The sequence below is a fragment of the Festucalex cinctus genome, chromosome 14 (genome assembly GCF_051991245.1).
Source record: "Festucalex cinctus isolate MCC-2025b chromosome 14, RoL_Fcin_1.0, whole genome shotgun sequence".
In the NCBI taxonomy this organism is placed as follows: Eukaryota; Metazoa; Chordata; class Actinopteri; order Syngnathiformes; family Syngnathidae; genus Festucalex; species Festucalex cinctus.
Genome location: NC_135424.1, coordinates 9,312,969 through 9,333,982, shown reverse-complemented (window position 1 = coordinate 9,333,982; position 21,014 = coordinate 9,312,969). Strand labels below are relative to the sequence as shown.

General features: G+C 46.0%; 2 protein-coding genes across 7 annotated transcripts in view; one reads left to right on the top strand and one right to left on the bottom strand.

Moving 5' to 3' along the window:
* sar1ab (secretion associated, Ras related GTPase 1Ab) overlaps positions 1–21,014 on the top strand; it is a 109,352-nt gene that overhangs the window by 69,759 nt on the left and 18,579 nt on the right. The gene's annotated exons all lie outside the window — the stretch shown is intronic.
* On the bottom strand, positions 949–19,841 carry ninl (ninein-like). 6 transcript variants are annotated; one of them, XM_077494574.1, is made up of 31 exons: positions 19,703–19,841; positions 18,592–18,791; positions 17,625–17,718; positions 17,366–17,544; positions 15,586–15,643; positions 14,189–14,253; positions 13,996–14,085; positions 12,724–12,885; positions 11,565–11,701; positions 11,352–11,492; positions 11,098–11,272; positions 10,466–10,576; positions 9,360–9,446; positions 9,142–9,286; positions 8,563–8,631; positions 8,389–8,486; positions 8,238–8,318; positions 7,489–7,676; positions 7,274–7,411; positions 5,382–6,473; positions 5,098–5,202; positions 4,941–5,010; positions 4,760–4,876; positions 4,561–4,644; positions 3,726–3,821; positions 3,585–3,659; positions 3,420–3,503; positions 3,289–3,360; positions 3,061–3,225; positions 2,240–2,353; positions 949–1,279 (listed from the first exon to the last, which is right to left on the bottom strand). In XM_077494574.1, the coding sequence occupies exons 2-31, from the start codon at positions 18,775–18,777 to the stop codon at positions 1,088–1,090; spliced, it is 4,470 nt and encodes a 1,489-aa protein (XP_077350700.1). In that variant the 5' UTR covers positions 18,778–18,791; positions 19,703–19,841; the 3' UTR covers positions 949–1,087. The 6 variants fall into 6 exon arrangements, with proteins under 6 accessions (XP_077350700.1, XP_077350701.1, XP_077350705.1 ...); XM_077494575.1 differs by having other exon boundaries at positions 7,489–7,616; XM_077494579.1 differs by lacking the exon at positions 5,382–6,473.

The following is a 21,014-nucleotide window of genomic DNA, read 5'->3' as shown; positions in this document are numbered from 1 at the left end:
TCTCCTCCTGTTCAGAAGTAAAACTTTTCACATGATCCAAATAAACTGCCATTGACATTGGCGACCCAGTAACAAAGCCATGTGATTGCTTAACCTGCCCCGAGTGGCAAAACGGGCATTTTTCTTTCACTCGTGTCAGCCAACATTAAATGTGGTTTTCATGTTGTTGTATTTACACAAACGGAAAAAAATTCACACGGTTCCTTCCTACCCATTTGCCAACCGGCACCGAAGGCAAGTAATTGTTCCACTCCTCCACCTGGAGTCCGAACTGCACGCACCCTGCATCACGCACACAATGCTCACGTGACGTCACTGCCGCAGACAGGGCGGGAAGTTCTAACACAGCTAAAGTCTTCATCTATTAATTAGAAGCTGTTTCAGTCATAAATGGTGGACTTGAACTTGGGCCTGGTCTGGGCTGGGACCTTTGTGACTCTGTGACTTGACTACAAGGTAAACATGCTAGCCACTATTTCAATGTGCAGACGTGGTCCGAAGCGCAAAGAGCCAAAATTAAGTCCTGAAATGGGCTTGGCCACGTTAGCATGAACATCATGAAAAGCGTTCCAAGTACACAACGGCAAGACAGTGTAAAATAATTTAAATGAAATTGATTTTAGAATATTTAAAATCGATTCTGAATTGTACTAAATGAGAATCGACTCTTTTTGGCACACCCCTAATGATTAGCGTCAAGTGGAGTTTGTAATTGTCTCCAAAAAGTCGTGTGAATTGAAATATGGAGTATTTGCAGCTGATTTTTAAAAACTGAACATTCGGAATTCGCAATGACCATGAGGTGGATTTTTTTTTTTCTTCGTTATCTTAGCCATTTTTGTCTAGTAAATGTGGAATTCTGAAAAGGTGAGGAATGAGAAGAATATTGTGGATGGCGTGTCACATGATGCTGTCACGTGCTACATGACGTTGACAAAGACGCGCTGCTGCTAAAAATATCATTTATTGTAACATGATTGTCAAAGTGACACTAAAAATGTGTTTTTTTTTTGTCCAGAGTGGAGATGAAATGACAAAAAGGCTCATTTGGACATGAAAAAGTGGCAAAGGCGTGCGTGCGTCTGGTCTACGTGTGCAGCGCGGCCGGCACGACTTCCCCGAGCAGCCGGTTGAGGGCGTCGACCTTCCCTTCCAGCAGCGTTTTCTCCTCGTGCTGCTTTTTCAGGCGCTGCTCAGTCCGCTGCAGCGTCTTCATCAGCTGCGAGTTCTCCACGTAGAGATCCTTCAACATCACGCTCGACTTGACGTTCTTCTCCATCTGCGGGTGGGCCAGAACACAAACGCGCCTTCGTTAAGAGAGTGGTGCCTTCACAAAAAAAGCGCTTAGACGTCGACGCGGTCACGTCGTCATTTGACTTGACGCGTCGTCACCGTGCGAACGAGCCACATTTGATGTCGCTTTCATTGTTTATCAAGAATGCAAAATCTCATACGACGTCATCGCTCGGTGCAGTCGCTTCCTGGTCATCTTTTAAAATACTGGTGCATCACACATCTATGGTCTATAGCGCCACCTACAGCAGTGGAGTCCCCTCTCAATATTCACAAAAGAAGAACAGAACTCGCATGTCCGTTTTAGTGCATTTACTGTAAATTGGTTTTAAAAATGTGAAACAATTGGACGGAAACCTGACTAATGATGGACATTCATTTTGTTGAGCAATCAACAAATGACGGATTGATAATACAATTTGAAATATTGACGATAACGGAAAAATGTCTTCACGATTGACAAATAACTGATGCTGAAAACTTATTGACGTGCCCACCTCAAGTGAAACAAGATTTGACAAATGGAATTCTTTCCACATATTTGTGGATTTAACGGAGCCGTCAAATTGAAAACTTGACATTCTCCATTCTCTCAACGGCGGTCCTCGAGTACCCCTATCCAGCCTGTTTTCCGTGTCTCTCTCAGCCAACACACCTGAGGAAGATCGTTATCAGGCTTCATGCAAGCTTGCTGTTTAGTAGTGTTTATTTTATCCGCCATTTTTAAATTTACTCTGTTTTAGTCCAATTTCAATCACGCTTGTTTGTTTTTAACATAATTAGTCAACCTCATCCTATTTTGAGTTGACTTAGAAATTGAGCATTTTAGTTTTGATTTTTGTCCAAGGAAACATTTTATTCATGGAGTTTTAGTCAACAAAACAAAACGTGCTGGAAAAAGTCGGCGGCCACTCGTCAGGTTGCGCTGGCGAATCGAGCGAGTGACCTGCTGTTGGAGCTGCTGAACTTTTTCGCGCAGGATGGCGCGACACGCCTTCAGCTTGACTTCCACTTCCTGCGTCTTCTGCAGCGCCGTCGCCAGCGCCTTCTCGTGCTGCTCCTGAACGCAACACAACAATGCAAAAGCTATCGTTAGCGTAGCTGACCAGATCTTTTCACATTCAAAAACTACAATTTTTGCTGAACAATCTATTCTCAGCAAGAGCTATTTAGAAGGAATGTAATCACAATTAAATCTGCTAACCGGCGGTTGTGTGATGTGTTAGCTAATGTTGAATGCTATCTTGGTTGACAGTTCCACAATGCTAAACAAGTCAACGCTCACACCATTCTGCAACCTTTTTCACAGCTACTGGCTGCCAGCTGTGCCTTCTACCTGGCATTGTAACATTAGAAATATGTCGGCAGAAAAGTTTAGCTTGTGCTGACCGGCGATTGCAGCATTCGGCCAGTAGGACTACATTTCCCATGATTAACATGCAGAAACTAGACAAGCAAGAACTAGTTATCGTTCCGGTATGACAAAAAAAACAAAAACACGCCTGCTAGCAATGACATTAGTGGTACGAATGATTATGAATAGCTGTTCTTTTGAGGGATAAAAGTGCCGCAAGTAGCGTGCTAATTAGCATTATCGATTCAGGCTGGAGTAGATCATGACATTTGCTCATCTATAAAATGAAGCAAAAATCATTGTCAATCAAATCATTTGGAATCGGAAATCGATTCTGGATCGATTCGCAGACCCAAAAATCAGAATCAAATCGAATCGTGAGACAGTCAAAGATTCCCACTACTAGCGCTCACCTCCTTGAGGTTGGCGTGGGCGGAGTTGTGGCGAGCACGATGCTGAAGCTCCTCCTCCAGTTGCCGACTCCGCCTCTGCTCCTCCTGCAGCTGAGCCAGCAGCTGCTCTGCCCTCTCCCTGAGCCCCGCCCCTTCTTGATGCAGCAAAGCAAGCGCAGCGTCAGCCTGCATGAGGAAGGGGGGTTACCATGGTGACGGCAGCAGCGATGATGATGGAGGTTGCCCAACCTGCCCCTCGGCCTGCATCCTGGCCATTCGCGTGTGCACCACTTGCGTGCTCATCTTCTGCAGCTGCTGCACCTGAACACACACACGCGCACATTAGGCCGACGCTCGCAAACACGCGCACGCACGCGCACCTGCTCCAGTAGCCGCCAGTTGCGCTCGTCTTTCTCCTCGTTGTCCTTCATCAACTTCCTGTTGTTGGACTCCGCTTCCTCCACCTGCCACCAAACCAGACAAACGCATTCGAGCGCGCTTCCCAGCCAACAGCCAATCACAGCAAAGCGGTGGTGAGTCCTCACCTGCTGGTGACAATCTCGCAGCTTCCCATGCAGGTCGGACACTTCCTGGGTGTGGCTGAGCTGCCGATGTCCCGCCTACGAGATGAAAACGCTGAAGGCGTTGCGCACGCGGCCGACTTCCTTCCGTGTCACGTGACTCACCTCGCCTTCTCCGTGCGCTGCTTCTCTCCGGAGCTCCGCCTCCATCGTCCTCCTCTTGGCCGTCACCGTGTGAAGCTCCGCCTCCATCTGGCTCAGCTACCATGCAGAAACAACATCCCATCGGATGACGTCAACGTTGCCAGCCCGCCAAAAAGCTTTGCAATTGCTTGAGGCAAAGCACTTTTTTTCTCCCCCATTGGACAAAATGAAGCCCCTCCCCTCGATTCTTAATCAAGAGACACTTTGGAGTTATGACGATGTCGCACAATGGCACCTTGAGATACGAGTTGAATTTGTGTCGTGACCACGCTCATAAGTCAAAACACAAATTCCCCCTCGAGATGAATGCAAATAGAATCTGGGGAAAAAAATATTTTTCGTGAAGAAAAATGTCACTCTTTCATGCTTATCAAACAAGCAAGTGACATGAGGGAAATGCAAGGTCAAGCTTGGCCACCAGGAGGCAGCATAATGCAGGCATGCGGACACCAACAAACAAGGATCCACTTCTACTCTGACTCGTCAGCATTACTGTTGTTGTTGTTATTATAACTACAATTATCTGTCAAAATGTGTTGCTCCACCATTTGTATTAGTCAATGGCATTTTCCATCATATGTTAGCATTAGGCTAGCGGGACATTCTGTTTAAGGCAAGCTTGTTTGCGTCTTTCAGTTCTGCTCTTTTGCTTTGACTAAATTTTAGCTGGGAATGATAGCTTGAATCTGCCGCGATCGAAACAAAACAGCTCTCCTCTCTCAACTTGATGATTGCAAAAAAATAAAAATAAAATAAAATCAAACTCCACGCTAAGCTAGCTTAGCACCAAGCCAACCTTGCGCTCGCAGCTACTAAGCTCCTCCTCTAGCCGCTGCCTCTGCTTCCGCTCAAGCTCCGCCTCCTCTTGCAGTTGCCGCCCCTGAGGGAAGCACAAGTGGCCTGGAAAATGAGTTGCGAGACCCTGAAAAGCAATTTTGAAAGGAAGGAGCGCCACGCGAGTGAGCGACCGAGGGAGTGGGCGGCGGCCTCCTCACCCGATCCTCGCGTGCGTCCCGCCCCTCTCGCAGGCGCGCGCTCAGCTCGGCGTTGTTGGCGCTCAGCTCGGCATTTCTGCCGCTCAGGCTGACCACTTCCTGTCGATACGCCACCATCTGACGGGGATCAGAGGTCACGCGACATGGTCGGGGGTCAGAGGTCATCGTGGCATGTTCTCACCTCCTGGTGTAGGCTGTCCACTTCCTGTCTGCTGCTCTCACGCTGCTGCTCCATCTCCTCCAACTTCCTCCTGGACCAGGAAACAACCAAATCAAAGGCCCCGCCGCTAGCTAGCATTGTGTTAACATTTTTCTGGGAAGGTTCAGAGGTTACTTGCCTTTTGTCGGCGACCTCCTCATCCAACTTGTCGACTTCCTGCTGCAGGACGCAAAGTCGCTCCTGCAGGGCGGCGTTATCCGAGTGCGCCTCCTCCAGATGGGTCCTGCGCGCGCACACAAATTAGTGGCACGTGTGTACAAGGAAGCTTAAAGACATCCATGCTGCTGATTGGGTTAGTCATGATGATGATGATGATGATGATGAAGTGCATTGTGGGACGACGGCGCGATCACATGATCATGGAGGTTACAGGCGGCGGGAGCGGCATCATGCTCCACAAACCTTGCAGGAGCCTCCTGGTCCCCGTCCAGGTCCTGGAGCAGCAGAACCATGTTTTCCATTTCCACAAGTTGCTTCTTCATCGTCTGCTCAAATTCGTGTTGGACTTGGCTGCTCTCCCGCAGAGCTCGCGTCTCCTCTTCCATCTCCACAATCTGAGCGCAGAGATGGTCGGCTAAGTTCATGTAGCCACGCTTCTCCAGCCTCAAGCGGACCAGCTCCTCCTCCTCGGTGCACTCCAGCTTCAGAGCCTCCCGCGGGAGTTCCACTTGGAGGCTGTGCGGCCCTGCGGCCCGCTCCTTCGGGTCCATCGCCTCCCGCGGGACCTTGTGGTAGTCCTCAAACCTCTGCGGCCGGGTCTGCTTCTCGTCGCGCGAGGTCGCTTGCGGCGAGGAGACCTTCTCGTCCGGTGGGACCTTGCCCTCGCGCCACCTGCAGGACTGAGTCTCCCGCTGCTCCCTCAGGAGACACACCTCCTCCTCCAGCCGCCTCTTTTCTTCCTGGAAATGCTTCTGCTCCTCCAGCCTCCTCTCCTCCATCTTCTTCATCTCCTCCGCCATCCTCATCTTTTCCCACTGGAGATGCTCCTTCTCTTCCACTTTCCTCTTCTCCTCCTCCAGCTTGCTCCTTTCCCGTTGGAGACGTTCCTCCTCATCTTCCAGCCTCCTCTTCTCTTCCTGGAAATGCGTCTGCTCCTCCAGCCTCCTGTCCTCCATCTTCTTTATCTCCTCCGCCACCCTCGTCTTTTCCCTCTGGAGATGCTCCTTCTCTTCTATTCTTCTCTTCTCCACCAGCTTGCTCCTTTCCTGTCGGATACGTTCTTGCTCCTCCAGCCTCCTCTTCTCTTCCTGGGAATGCTTCTGCTCTTCCAGCCTCCTGTCCTCCATCTTCTTCACCTCCTCCTCCAGCTGGCTCCTTTCCCGTTGCTCCTCATCGAGTTTCCTCTTCTTCCCCTCCTCCTCTTCCATCCTCGTCTTTTGCTGCTCCAGCCGCCGCCTCCTGTCCCAGCGCTGGAGGTGCATGTGGTGCAGCAGGCGGCGCTGACCTTGGGCGTGATGCAGCTTCATCTGCGAGAGCTGGCGCGCCGCCTCCTCCCTGCTCACAACGCCACAACGTGACCTTTGGCACTCAAAAACTCTCCGCCCATTTTTGGATCATCAAACCAACTGCATTTTCTAATTGATCAATTTTCTGTTTTGCAATACGGGCACCCGCACGCTGCTTGTTGGTGGGATGACACATAAAAATAAAAAATAAAAAATAAAAAAAAAGGGAAAATGCACATTTCACACAGATTGGCCGGTCACGAGACGTCGCCAGCCTGGACGAGATCTCCGATCTCCGCTTGAACCGCAACTCGGCTCGCCATCCGTCAAAAAAAGCTTTTGCGGCACTAAATCACTGAAAAATGTGACCAATCGCCAACAAAATTCATACATTTGTCCACTTGAACCTGGAAAAACATGAAACGGATTTTCCATGTTGTGGTGACAGTGGCGTTTCTTGATCGGCACTCACGTTTAATTTCAGTAAAATGCAAATTCTTTCATATTTGCACAGGATAAGTGCACATCTGAATTTTGGCCACGATTGGTCACGGTTTTCAGCCGCAAGGCGAACAACAAGACGCGGACAAAGGCCGCCAGGAAACGAGAGCGAAGCTTCATGCTGCTGTCGTTGAAAAATATCCGTTTTTCTGTGGGGAAGGTTTTTGTGGCGACATCATTTCGTCATCCAGATCGATGACATCAAAGAGGCAAGTTCAGCCCAGAAAAAAGAAAAACAAGTGACACAAATGAAGACAAGAAAAACACAGCCAAGCCGCGAATGTCAAACCCAAACAAGGGAAAAGAACGCAACCGCATGACAGGAAGTGTGATGACATCATAACCCACCTGACCATCATGACTTCCTGGTCCATCTTGAGCTTAAGCTCCGCCTCCAGCTGGTCCTTCTCAGCGCTCAGTCTCTGCACCAGGTTTCCGATCTCCCGGGCGAAGTTCTGCTCCGAGTCGGCTCGCTCCCGCTGCATCCTGGGAAGCCAAGACGCTCACTTCCTGACCACGTCTCCAAGAATGCGGCGGCGGCGGCGGACGCTGTCGTGGCTCACCTGCGCTCCTGCTCGGACCACCAGCCGCCATGTTGGAGCTGATCGTGAAGTTTGTCCAGCGTCTCCTTCGCCATCTTGGCCTGACGCTCCGCCTCCGCCTTCTGATCCTCCAGCTCACTGATTTCCAGCTGGAACATCACAGGACACGTGAAGGACATATCAAGGAAACGCCTTTTCATGAGACAAGGCTGAAGAAAGGACACACAACGAAAAGTGTCCATTTGTTGTTCCCTCAAAAAACTCCAAATACAGCCATTACTTGCTCAAACCTTGGCAACAAATGTGAGTACACCCCGATGGGAAACTGTCCAAATGGTCTCGGGCATGGAGTTGAGCAGATCTTGCAACCGGTAATCCTCTTGCGCTCTCTTCTAGAACTTTGCTGTAAGGATGCCCAACCAAGATTATTTGAGTTAACTAAAACTAACGAAAAAAACAAACTAAAATAAAAAAACAACAACTATATAATAAAATAAAAACGAACATGCTTTTTAAAAAACAAAAACAAAACTAAATTTTATGTTTTATATTTTATACACACTTCGCCTGCCTGCCGCCACACACACTTGACACCATCTCAACCAAATTCATGTGTCTTGGTCTCATCAGACCACGGGACACACTTCCAGTAATCTGCTCGTCTTCAATTTCTTTGCGTCACTTTGTCCTATAGAGGTATTCTCACTTTTGTTGCCAGCTGTTCGTGGCTTGCATTTGCACACATCAGGTGCGTCAGAAGGGCGATTTACCTTGAAGGCCTGCGCGATGTCTTTGCGTTCCACTTCCATGCTCTGCCTCATCCGCTCCAGACTGCGCTCGTAGTAGTTGACCTGAGGATGACGAGGATGATGATGATGAGGAAGAGTGACGTGAAGGGAGACCCGAGCGCGCCAATCTCACCTGCGTCTCCATCTGGATGCTGAGCTGCTGCATCTCTTGCTTGTGTTTGGCCTTCAGCTTCTCCAGCGCAAATTCCGTCTGGATGCTGACGGCCGCCGCTGTCAAAAGTCAAACGCCGGTTATGAGACGCCGGTGACACGATTGCCGGCGAAAGAGAAAATGTGAACAACTGACTTGCGTCATCCGGATGGTTTGTGGCGCGGCGAGGAGAAGACGAGCGACGCTTCATGTCATCATCGTCATCTGAAACGCACAAAAGTTCATCAGCAGTTTTCATCGCCAACAGAAGCCCCGCGCAGACGCTCACTCGCTGACGGACGTCTTCTTCTCTCACATCTGCATGCGTGTGCGCGTGCAACCCATCCAACCTGCTGGGCAGGAACTGGAATTCGGTTTGTGATGACGCAACTTTGTCACGTTAAGTCGAGCTGTGTTTGAGTGATAATTTCTCAAAAATGTTTGCTCACTTTGGACACTTCAACTTGTAGACAGTTTGCTAAAACGCCCACTTAAAAAAATAAAAAATAAAAATCACTGACAAATGATCAATCATCAATCGTGTGCTTGAACAGCCAAACTACAAGTGACAAACACATCAACAATGTTGGAAATCAAAGGACACTTTTGAAAATGCACATCAACCTGGAAAATGAACAAAAATCTGCTCATTGATATTTGCTGATTGGCTGGCCACTTTCAGTTGAAAATATCCACCAATCAGCTCAAAATTGCTCAAAAGTGAAGTGACCTCACCAGTGTCGGATTCGCTGGCAGACGGCGCCTCAGACCAGCTGAGCGCGGCGGTGGCGGCAACGCCGGCTGACTTCCGCTTGATTCTCTTGTGACTCTTGAGAATCTCCAACTCGGAGCTCAGCTCGTCGTTTTGGTCCCGCAGCTCCTGAACACATAACCAGAAGGACGTTCGTCATGTGACGACGATGACGGCAAATCAAAGGAAAAACTTATCTTACTCTGCAGCGGTGCTCGCAGTCTTCCAGAAGTCGTTCCAGTTTGTCTTCGGGGTCGAGCGCGTCGCCGACGGCGTCCAAGCTGCCAAACTGCCAATCAAGACAAAAAGTCATCCATCTTTGATGAGAGTTCACCCGACACCGCGCACATGAGGTCACGTGACCTCCGCGTCTCCAATTGCAAAGTCAACATGCAGGACGGCCAACATCATGTTGGAACTTTCAAGCGGCTCAACCGTCAACATGTTCATCTCACGTCTGTCACGTGACACTGGCGAGGAGGCTCGCGATTGGCTCACCGCTTCCTTTCCTGCCAGTGGGTAACTGGTAGTATGTTTTTCAAGGCGTAGGCGCGTCTTTGACGTAAGTATTTTGACAGATGCCAGTAGATTAGATAGACTGATTGATTGATTGATTGATAGAGAGAGAGATAGTGAAATAGATCGATCATAGAGCGATAGATAGATATACATGCTAGCTTGCTAGCTAGATGCTACTTAGCTAGCTAGCTGATAGATTGATATATGCTAGCTAGCTAGCTAATAGATAGATAAATGTTAGCTAGATGCTAGCTAGCTAGCTGATAGAGTAGGTAGGATGGATAAGGCTTTGCTTGCATAAATAAAGGATTATTTTGACATCAATGCAGTCCTGCTTTGATGGTTTTTCAAACGTCACTCGCCACGCTCGTTTGAACAGAATTTTCTCCACTTTTTCATCAGAAATTGATTATTTGATGAAGCCAAACTTATCTTCTCCTGCTGACTACAAAGAGAAGACAAAAGCAAGAAACAAAAAAGTATCCCTAGTGAAAGTCTAGTCTTTCAATGGCAGGTTGACTGCTTGCATTTTTTATCAAAGAAAATCTTTGATGTTACGTGTCAATGTTCGCCTGCCAAGATATACGAGTACGATTCAGTATATGAATATGTTTTTCATCAACTTTTTTTGACAGCGTTTTGACGCCCGTGGCGGCGGTGGTGGTGTTGCCCAGGGACGCCAAACAAACCAGCAAGTTGTAAAGTGCATCACTTGCCAGCGTGACAGTAAAGCCAGCCGGCCGGCCGGTCTGCCATACGGCAAACATCAGTCCTTTGGTGTTCTATCACCTTGTGCTTCATCAGCTGCTTCAAGTCAGTGTGCAGACGTCGGGCGCCGTTTTCCGCTTCGCTCAGCTTGCGCTTCACGTCCGCAAGCTCCTCCTCCAGGCGGGCCTTCTCCTTTGCACAACAACATCAAACAAAAAACAGACTACTTCAATGGAACGGCTGAAAGCATGACTGATGCATGACGTGAAAATGTTGCAGTCGAGTGGAAAAGTGATGAATTTTGTCGAAACCAGATGGTTTGAACAATCTAAACATTTCTAAGTTGGAATGGTTGCTAATGGTAAAGTCATGTTGTGGGAGGGGTTTGTCCTGCCCACGATGGCCATTTTTGGGAGGGAATTTTTTAAATTTATACAATGGTGAAAATTGATAAATTGAATAATTTCAATTTCAAATGGGAACAATGTGAATGTTGAAAGTGCCTCTAGAATGAATGATCAACAATTCAGCCTTATTGAGAATGAATGGAGAATTTGGGGGGATGGTCGAAAAACTGGAATTAGGAATGAGAAAATAAATTAAAATAAATAAATAAAATAAAATGTGATGTTGTGACAACACGATTCATAAGTGACGGTAGCACGCACACGTGCACATTTTGACATTTTGATATTTTTGGTGAGGTGATGCACCTGCGTCGCGCTGCCGAGCTCCTCCCGTAGCTCCGCCTCCCGCACCTCCAGCACGCCGAGTTGCCGCCGCAGTTGTCGGCGTTCCTGCTCCAGCTGCTGTGCAGCGGCGTCGCTCTCCTGCTCCGCTAGGCTGCGCTGCGCCGCCAGACGCTCCCGGAAGTCCTGCTCCAGCTCTCTGCCAATCACACGGCAGCATCACGCATGTGTGACCAATCCGGCCGGCGTCCCATCGGGCTATGTCCGCCGGCTGTCACCTGATCCTGGTCCGCTTGAGCGCCTCCATGCCGGCGAGCCGCTCATCCGCCTCACGCAGCAGCTGCAGGTTGCGACGCTCCACCCTTTCCAGGTCGGCCTTGGCTTTGTCACGCTCGCCGCCCGCCTGCTCCGACCGAGCCCTGAAAGCACGTTGTTGCCGCCGCGACGGTGAGGCCCGGCGCCACGCCCGACGACTAGGTGGATGAACTCACCGCAGGTGCTGAATTTCATTCTTGTAGCAGATGAGCGCCACCTGGTGGATTGCGTTGCCACTGACCAGGAGTTCATTGTCCAGGGCCAGCGTCAGCTCGTGCAGACTCACGCGCTCCTCCGACGACAAGTCCAGCGTCTGCACAAACCACCGGCAATTTTGGACCCGTCTCGACTTGCTGCTGATCCGGATGAAAGAATTCTTTTCAAGGAATTAACCACTGATCTAAATATGACTGGATAGCCAAGACTTTTGAGGTGGCGAGGCGGCCATATTGCTCCTCCCAAGAAACGTTTCTCGCCATACCATCCGAGACATTTACAGGATCCAAACTGGACAACATTTGAGACAGTACTTCATAGAAAACAGCATGATTTACTCTGCTTTCAATTTATAGAACTTCAGTCATTTTACAACTTGCCTTAAATACATGTATAAATTACATGCTTGTTTAGTACAGGAGGAAATTTGTATATTTTTTTTATTTTAAAGAATTATAACTATAATTCAACAAAAGATGCCTCTGCAAAATCTAATATTGGCGTCTAAGGAACTGAGCCATAAAAGACAAAGGTGGTCTTTAAAGCAGCACATACTTTTTTTTTTTTTTTCTTTTTTTTTTTTTTTTCTTTTTTTTTTTTTTTTCTTTTTTTTTTTTTTCTTTTTTTTTTTTTAAACCCCGCTTCCGGCCTTCTACTAACTGCCTACGAGCTGTATATGTCTCGTATTGCGTATAGTTGATACAGCAGTCTGCTCGCGAGGTGGGAGTAACAAGATGGCCGCTCTGTGACTTCAATAGTGGATTTAGGAAAGGAGCTCAAGATTTGTCTTCTTTTCTCACAATTGTCAACTTGAGATACGAGTTGAAGTTGTTGCCACGCCTGCAACTCAAAACCCTCGTATCTCAAATCCTCTTTCCTCACTGAAATTAATGAAATTAGCACTTTCCACGCTAACGTTAGCATGCCAATTGCATTTTTCATTTCCTGTTAGCATTAAGCTAGGAGGCTGTTTACTTATTTGAAATCAATAATTGTCTTGTTTTCCGTTTCATTTGAAAGTGAACCTATAGGCTTTTTTTTTTTTCCTTTCTCTCTCTCTCTCGCTGTGCTGCCGACCGGTGTGTCAAAGTGTCAAGAGGAGAATTTTGCGTGACTGACCTGCAGGATGTCCCGAGCGTCGCGGATGCCCTCGTCGGTCCAGAGGGCCACGAGCATCTCGGGGCTGGCACATCCCGAGCCGTCGTCCAGCCGGCTCAGGACTTCGGGACCTGGCGTGCTCGTCAGCAGTGACGGCGAGGCGTCGTCTTGCTCCGCCGGCGTCTGCATGCGGAACACAATGCGGTTAAAAAACACTTCTTTCAGCTCACAGCGACATGTGACAGAAGATTAAGGCTGTGTTGTGCGCGGTCACGTGACCAGGATTAAGAAGGTCGGCCGTCAGGTCAGCTGACCTGAGCATTGAAGGAGGTTCGGGTCCTGCTGGCCCACTTTAAGAAAACACAGCCCGCCATGCCATGCCGCCTGACGTTTGTTTGAGCGACTGCCGCTCGTTCACCTGCTCAGCCTGCAGACGAGGCCGGCCCCACCCACCTGATTGGACGAGGCCGGCCCCGCCCACCTGATTGACCGACTGAGTGGCAGCTGCGGCCCTGCCGTCTTGTAAATTCCGACGTCACATTTGCTGTCACTTGTGCGTGCCTCATCAAAATGTAATTTTCAACGCTGACTTTACTTTTGACCTTTGACCTTCCTGAATTGTTGCTGACTTGCTGTTGCCTGAAGCTGCTTGTACTTGGTGTCAATAAATATGGCGCCCTCTCCTGTTACAGTCCAGAAATGTTTGCGGCCAGGACACAAAATGTCTTTTTTTTTTTTTTTGTCATGTTGTGTCTTGCTTCACACATGATGACCTTTCTTCATCACAGAACTTTTAGCTCCAAAGATGAGGATGATAATGATAATGATAATGGTAATGATAATAATAATAATAATAATAATAATAATAATAATAATAATAATAATAATAATGAATTCCATTATTCTCAAGTAGGGAAAATGTAGGGCTGTGCAATTAATCGAAATTCTATTTCAATTTCAATTATTACACTCCACAATTACAAAATCAGCATAATCGTTAAAAAAAAAGAGATTAACACAAATTTTTATGTTGCTTAAATTTATACATTTACACCTTTTTTTTAATTTTAAAATAACTAATTGAATAATTTTTGTTTCATCTGGAAATAACTTGCATAATTATAGTATTTAAAATAATTGTATTTGTCTTCATATATTTTTACGTTTAAACATTTTATTGTTTTGTACAAAAAAAATTAAAAAAATTTGAGATTTCAATTATTACCAAAATAATTGCGATTAATATTTTCTTAGGAAAATGGGAGTTGAACAAAATCAATAAAAAACCCTGACCCTGTGCGGTGTGGAGCAGCAGACGGGGGCGGAGCCACACAGAAGGTTCTGGAAGTGTGCAACTGTGACCTGCTCCGACTCACCATGCTCCTGCAGGGTCAAAGGTTAGCATAACATTAGCCGGGAACAGAAAGCCAGAATCGGTTCGTATGAGCCAATAGAAACCCGCGTCTGCCGGTAGGCGGAGCCTGACCTGAGTGCACAGCTGTCCTCCAATCAGGCGGTTGCACGCCGTCTCCTCCTCTTCATGCTGGGAAGCTGCGGCAGAGAGCATATTCGGCAGGTGAACACGCCACCCGCGTCCCCCGAAGGGCGAATTTGTCGGCTGCGTGACGTGACGTCACTCCTGGAACGACTCAACGGCACGCACCGGCAAATTCGCACTCGTGAATTTTGACACGGGCTGTCGACCAACTGCACGTTGACTTTTTGGGATGCTAACGCTAATGCTACAGACAAAATTGCAAACGATTGTCACTACTCGCCTTTGATCATGCGAACGTCCACCTGTGAAAAAATAGTTTGCATTTTGTGGACGTAAAGCCTTTTCCTCATTAACTTATTGACTGGCAGCCATTTTGAGTGGAGCAATCCCGTTCGCTCCCAACTGTTTGACTGTGACTGATTTTGCGAGGCCCACAGAATATTGTTTTCTATCGCTATAATAACATGGAACCTACCAAAAGAATGATTAAAGTCTCTTCTTTCATCAGGAATAACTATATATATATATATATCTGTTTCTGTTTTGCAGCAATTACCATTAGAATATAGCTAAGTTTAATCATTTTTAATGAATCGGTTTAGAATTGTGAGTAATTCAACTTTTTTCAACATGGCCCTGGTTGATCTCTTATACTCTGCTGCCATCTGCTGGCCGTTTTTGTAATAACTACCATTGCTTCAATCGTTCTTTGCAGTTGAGAGGCATTCTGCCTTCTGTATGCTCTAGTGTTAAAAAAAAAAAAAGAACGTATAAATACGCCTTTGGGACACTTAAAACATTTAAAATAGAATGTATTTATACTTTATTGGGAGCAAATTAGTTAAGTATCGTTTTCTCCAGACTGAATCCAAAATACTGGGGATGACATTTATTTTCACAGCTTGACACGTCCACAACAATTTCATTTGCAGTTTTCCTACAAGAATCTTTTTTTTATGTTAAGCTTTCACACTGTTAGGTGAGGCCTCTTAATGAGTTGATAGGTGACTTGAGCTAGGCCGTTGTGTTGCAGTTCAAACCTGTCCTGCACCTTTTCTATCTACCTGCACTCCGGCACACTTATCCAGCAGAAAGCAGTTCAGAGCATCAGGTCACACCTTCTCACATGGGCTACGCTGAGCCATCTCCCATGTGGGTGGGCAACCAAGACAGTATAAACGTAGAAACCATTTGGAATAGATTAGACCTTCTTCCGCATACTAAGTACCCAATAAATAGTTGAACTGAGAAAACGCAGTCTTCTGGTCATTACTGCTAGTTTAATATCGCCAGCATGAAGATACAAGATCAAAAGTGAAAGTTTCCACCAGAACTTTACAAAAGTATTGGAACACCCACAGGAAGTGAAGACGAATCCCAAATACCTTCGGGCTGAAAGTCCGCCCAGGTGCGACTCGATGCCTCCTCGTCCCACTTCAAGCTCTGCAGACAAAAAGGAAACATTTTCATCATGTCGCGCGTGTCATGTGCTCATCTCATGTTGCCGTGTTCATCACGTTCATAACAGGTTCCAACACGTCATCATGTCTTGGTCATGGATGCTTCCGTGTTCATCATGTGTTCATCTGCCCATTTGGAAGAACAAGCAAGCCCAAGTGTGAGCTCCTCTTGTGAGCAAAGTTGACTTTTAACATGAGTGTAATCATGCGCGTCACACGTGTGGATTTGCGGGAGCTCGACGTGGGAAAGCGACTTGCTGGTGGGCCGTTTTTGAGTGTCAGTCAGTCAGTGCGCTACCTTCACTTTCGCTTCCACTCCAGCAGGAATGCGGAGAGGAAGGACCCGATGCGGACACCTCCCAAGACTGGAAGGCTGCGCCCAAGCCAAAATCTTTTTTGGCCTGGGATTCTTCTGGAATCAGTACGGAAACACAAACATCTGCTGTGGAACATGAGGAATGCGACATGTGTGCAAAAAAATAAATAAATAAACTTTGATTTGGAGCAGCCAGGCATCAACGTTCAAGCGCTAGCATTCCTTGCCATCCCGCGTCCTCAACGACGTCTCAAAGGCGGCAAAACCCGCAACAATAAATTCTTCTGATTTTTGCTGTGTTGTACGATATCAAGTTGAGAAAATGCATCCAAGAACTGGAGTAAAACAGTCGAAGGTGATTATTTGTCAACAGATCATTTGGTTTGGTCGCCATCTTGGAGAAAGCCTTCTCGCCTTGGCTTCAAAATGCATCCAACCATTTTCTCAACTGCTTATTTCACAAATCTCCACCAATAAACTAAATGTCTTACAGCTACTTGCTGAGGAGTTGAAAGGAGGAGTCTATTCTTCTTCCTTTGTGTCTGAGCAACTTTACAGTATGATACTGCCTCCTGGTGGCCAAGGCGGGCACACCAGCACATGACATCAGCATGTGACCACACGCTGAGTGGCCCCTTGATGAATTCCCTCAAAATAAATAAATAAATAAATCCATCCATCCATTTTCTTGATCGCTTATTCCTCACAAGGGTCGCGGGGGGTGCTGGAGCTTATCTCAGCTGGCTCTGGGCAGTAGGCGGGGGACACCTTTGGACTGGTTGCCAGCCGATCGCAGGGCATGAATAAATAAATAAATGAATGAATAAATAAATAAATAAATAAATAAATCAATAAATTTACAAGTTTGGGGGGGGGGGGGACCTTTTTTAACAAACCAGAAATCTTGCAAAAAAATCTCCCAATATGCAAATCTGTGGCTGATGAACTGCGACTATGCAGGGGTCCACTGTCATCTCAAGTTGTAATATCATCATCCACCACTAGATGGCAGACATGTCTTGGTTGCCAAATTGTTTTGTTGCAGATATGGAATGTTCTGGACTGGAGGACCTCTCAATAATGTGCACATTTTCAGTGAGTTGATTTTTATAAAAAGGCTACAAAATGAGTTCTTGCACTTAATGTCGGTTTGCTGTTTTTTGTCATCTTTGATTGGTCATTTTTATGCATAAATGCAAAAAAGCCAGTATGTTTTTATTTTCCTTTTTTTTAGTGGGGGAGGCTGGAAAGGTCGAATGCCATTTGCATTCATTTGAGATACAAGTGTTTTGAGATACTGGCGTCTCAAGGCGCCACCATCTTGAACGGCAGCACTCTCACATGTAGCACAAATGCCGCGGCGGGTGTGTTGTCATGACGACGACTCACCTCCACACTGTCCAGCGAGGCCGATCGGTGTACTTTGGGCCGGCTAACCCCTGCCGGCGGCGAGCGGCCAGGATTGCCGGTGGATGGCGACGGTCGCGACGGTGTTACGTCGGGACGCGAGCGGCGGCCGTAACGCTTTTCGCCCCTCACGAACTTTGGCTGCACTTCGTCGGCAACAACTGCACACGCACACACCCACACGAAGAACGTCAACAAAGCCGTCATGTGACACACGCTAATTAGCATTACCGCTCCTCACCTGGCTGCAGGTAGCTGCTGTCGTCATCGGATGTCAAGTCCAGCGAGCGAGACAAAACGTCCACAAAGTTGTTTTTGAAGGCCTCAAACTCCACCTAAGGATCCAGGGTCGATTCAGTTTCAGCTTGCCCTCATCTCAACAGGAAATGTTCTCCACTTTCTGTTATCATCATCATCTTGGTGTTTTTTCAAAAGCGGACATTTGTAAACATCTTCTTTGACTTTCAAAATTTTTCAAAAACGATTATTGGCCTTCAAAACATCGGCCAACAATCGTCTAATTGGGCTAAATGGCCGATTATTTTTGTTATCGTAACGTTATCGAAGGAAACCGAAGTTTCCGACGCTGTGAAAATATCCTGAATGCACCATTTTGCTTGCGTAGCATTAGCAACTAGCAAAAGTGTGTAGCGTATGTTATTCCACTTATTCTGTTGTTCCTAAGCGTCCTTTTAGTTGTCCAATGACGCCGCAGTTGGAGTTAACTGTAAAACTAAATGCACAACGTTAAGAATTACGTCCACTGTATATTTAAATACAAAACATGCTTCGTTTCGAAAACATTGCGAGCATAGTGCTAACAGGAAGTCAGCATATGCTAACAGGAAGTTAGCATCGACTTCAGGAATGTTTTTCTTTCAAATAACGAATATTCACACACTAGTGTCGTGGGAACACATATCCACAGATGAGATCACACAACGCAAAGGTACAAATTGTTCCCAATGTGTGAAAAACGAGTTTTTTTAAATAGAATTCAATCGCAACTTTCTTCTGTACTCAGCTTAAGTGTATATGCCATGGATGCACAGCACCACACAAAAAGTTTTTTTTATTGTCCGATTCATCCAAAAAAAATGGAAAAAGAGGATGAAGTGACGATGAAAGGAATTGCGTAGCTGCAGGCCTACACATAAGCACAAAACCTGCGAGTTGAGGTCACGACCTCTGCCGTTCTGTGAGCTCACCCTGGCGTACGCTCCTCCTCCTCCCAGCAGCGAGTCGAGCATGAGCGGCAGCTGACCGTCCAGTTGCAACTTCCTGCACAGCGCCGTCACTTCCTGTGGGCCCAGGAAGCCCGAGGACGCCGTGTCGCAGCTGTCAAACTCCGCCTTCAGCTGGGCCACGTAGTCGCTTTGCTCCGCCTCCTCCATGCCGCCGCATCACGCTGGCGGGAGAGGAGAGAGTGGATGGCGCAACGTGAGATCATTGACTGTCAATTATCTGCTCTTATTTCTTCATTTCATTTTCTTTTTGCTTTTCTTTTGGATTTAAAATGTGTTTTTGCCTGATCACTCATTCAAGAATGCCAATTTGTCTGACAAAGCCTGCCATGGTATTTGTGGGGGAAAAGGACCGGACCAGACCAGGCCATAAATTGTGAAAATTCACATGTAACTCACCTCATTTGAAAATGGAAAAATTCTGCACAAAAGACTGATAAACATTCATGATACATTTGCGAAGAAAAACTGAGGGAAATTGGTTTAAAAAAATAATAATCCAGAAGCAACAAAATTTTATGGAAAAATATTTTAATCCGTGGGTGCTGAACAGGATTATTATAGTTTTGGATTTTTCATTTTAGTTTTGAGGGTTTTTTTGTTGTTGTTTTTTTAACATTAAATTTAGTAATTCAGTTAGTTTGTTTTTTTTAAATCATTTTCCTTATTATTTTATTTCGTTAACGAAATTGTTTTTTGTTTGTTTTTTCGTTAGTTTTAGTTACTTAAAATAACCTTGGTGCTGAACCGCTAGTAAGCAGAGGCTGACAATAAACTCATTGACTTTATTAATAATCGAGTATATTGTACATGCACTAGTCAATGGTGTGTGCTGACGGTCTCCATGGTAACGAGGCGCGGGCGGACGGGAACAAAAGAAAAAAAAACCGCACAGATTGAAAAGTTTAAAAAGTAAATAATAAAGACAAGCTAGAAGACGTTTCAAATTGGAACGAGTTGATGCGTCGTCCTCCACTGAACTCGAACTGCGACGAGTTCCGTTAGCCAGTGGTTGAGTTACTTGGTAAATGAGTTAGTCACCGAGCTCGTTAACGAGTTAGCTTGTGTCTCTTACCGAAGTCAAGTGAACTTGTTTTTCATGCTTTTGTTTCATTCATGGTTCTTCTCGTCTTTTTTTTTCTCTTCTCGTTCACCGGCACAGCGAGCAAGCCAGTCGTCCTCGAAGAGAAGATGCTACTTCCGGTCACGTTTCAAAACAAAGCCGAAGGGGTTCAACTCACAGCACAGCAGCGTGAAGCAGGAGTAGCACCACACAACTTTGACCTTAATATAACATTTTAGATAGAAGATATAACTAAAAAAAACATTTAAATTTGCGTTCATATTCTTTTTCATCTTAAAATTGCACTTTTTATCTAAGACAGCTTCCGGCAGCCAGTGAGCATGGTGTAGTACAGGTTTAAACCACTTGGGGACGCCACGCAACCCAGATGGTACGAGTGGCGTGGAGCCCGTGACGTCACAGTGATGCGACCAGAAAGTACTGAATCGCAAGAATTCATTCTCATCAGGCCCATGTATGTGGCCTACAAGAAGTAGGCCACGCGTGTGAGTGGGTATAAAAAAAATAAAAATAAAATAAATAAATAAATCATTCTCATCTTTTACTTTTGATTCAATTAAATATCATTTAAGAGCCAATTACCTTATAAAATGAATACAAAATTGTTAATGTGTGAAAATATTGATTGATAAATACAAAATTTATTTATTTAGCACTGATTGTCACATCCACCGAAGAGGGGTGAAATTTGTTCTCCGCATTTGACCCATCCCCTGTGGGAGCGGTGAGCAGCAGCAGGGGCCGCGCTCGGGAATCATTTTAGGTGATATAACCCCCCAATTCCAACCCTTTAATGCTGAGTGTCAAGCAGGGAGGCAATTGGGTCCCATTTTTATAGTCTTTGGTATGACCAGGCCGGGGGATTGAACCCACGACCTCCCAGTGTCAGGGTGGACACTATCACTAGACCACTGAAAATAAATGTCAAATGCGGAAAATTGCTCTTTTCTCATTTTAAATTGCTAATAAACAGTGATTCAATAGACAATTACTGAATAAAATAAACACACATAATTATGCACATGTATTTAATAAAGATTGTTTTTGTATTTAACTGTACAGTGTGTAATTAATGTGTAACTGAATCAATTTCATAATGAGATGTATGAAGAGAAAAATATCAACTCTGCCTCAGAATCAGTGGTGGTGGGTGTTAATAGTGTAAACTGCAAAATTATCTTTGATAAAGTCATGTTAAATCTCAGCCGTCATAGAAACACTCAGAATTCATGTGACCTTACAAATCTAGCAGATCATATTTTCCTACCTATATGTGTACATTACCAATATTGGTTTCATGAAT

Excerpts from the sequence above, each read along its gene's own strand:
- ninl (XM_077494574.1), bottom strand. The coding sequence starts at position 18,777 with ATGGAGGAGGCGGAGCAAAGCGACTACGTGGCCCAGCTGAAGGCGGAG. Across the intron at positions 17,719-18,591 it reads GAGGAGGAGCGTACGCCAGG|GTGGAGTTTGAGGCCTTCAA; the intron begins GTGAGCTCACAG and ends CTGGATCCTTAG. Across the intron at positions 6,474-7,273 it reads CAGGAAGTCATGATGGTCAG|GGAGGAGGCGGCGCGCCAGC; the intron begins GTGGGTTATGAT and ends CGTTGTGAGCAG.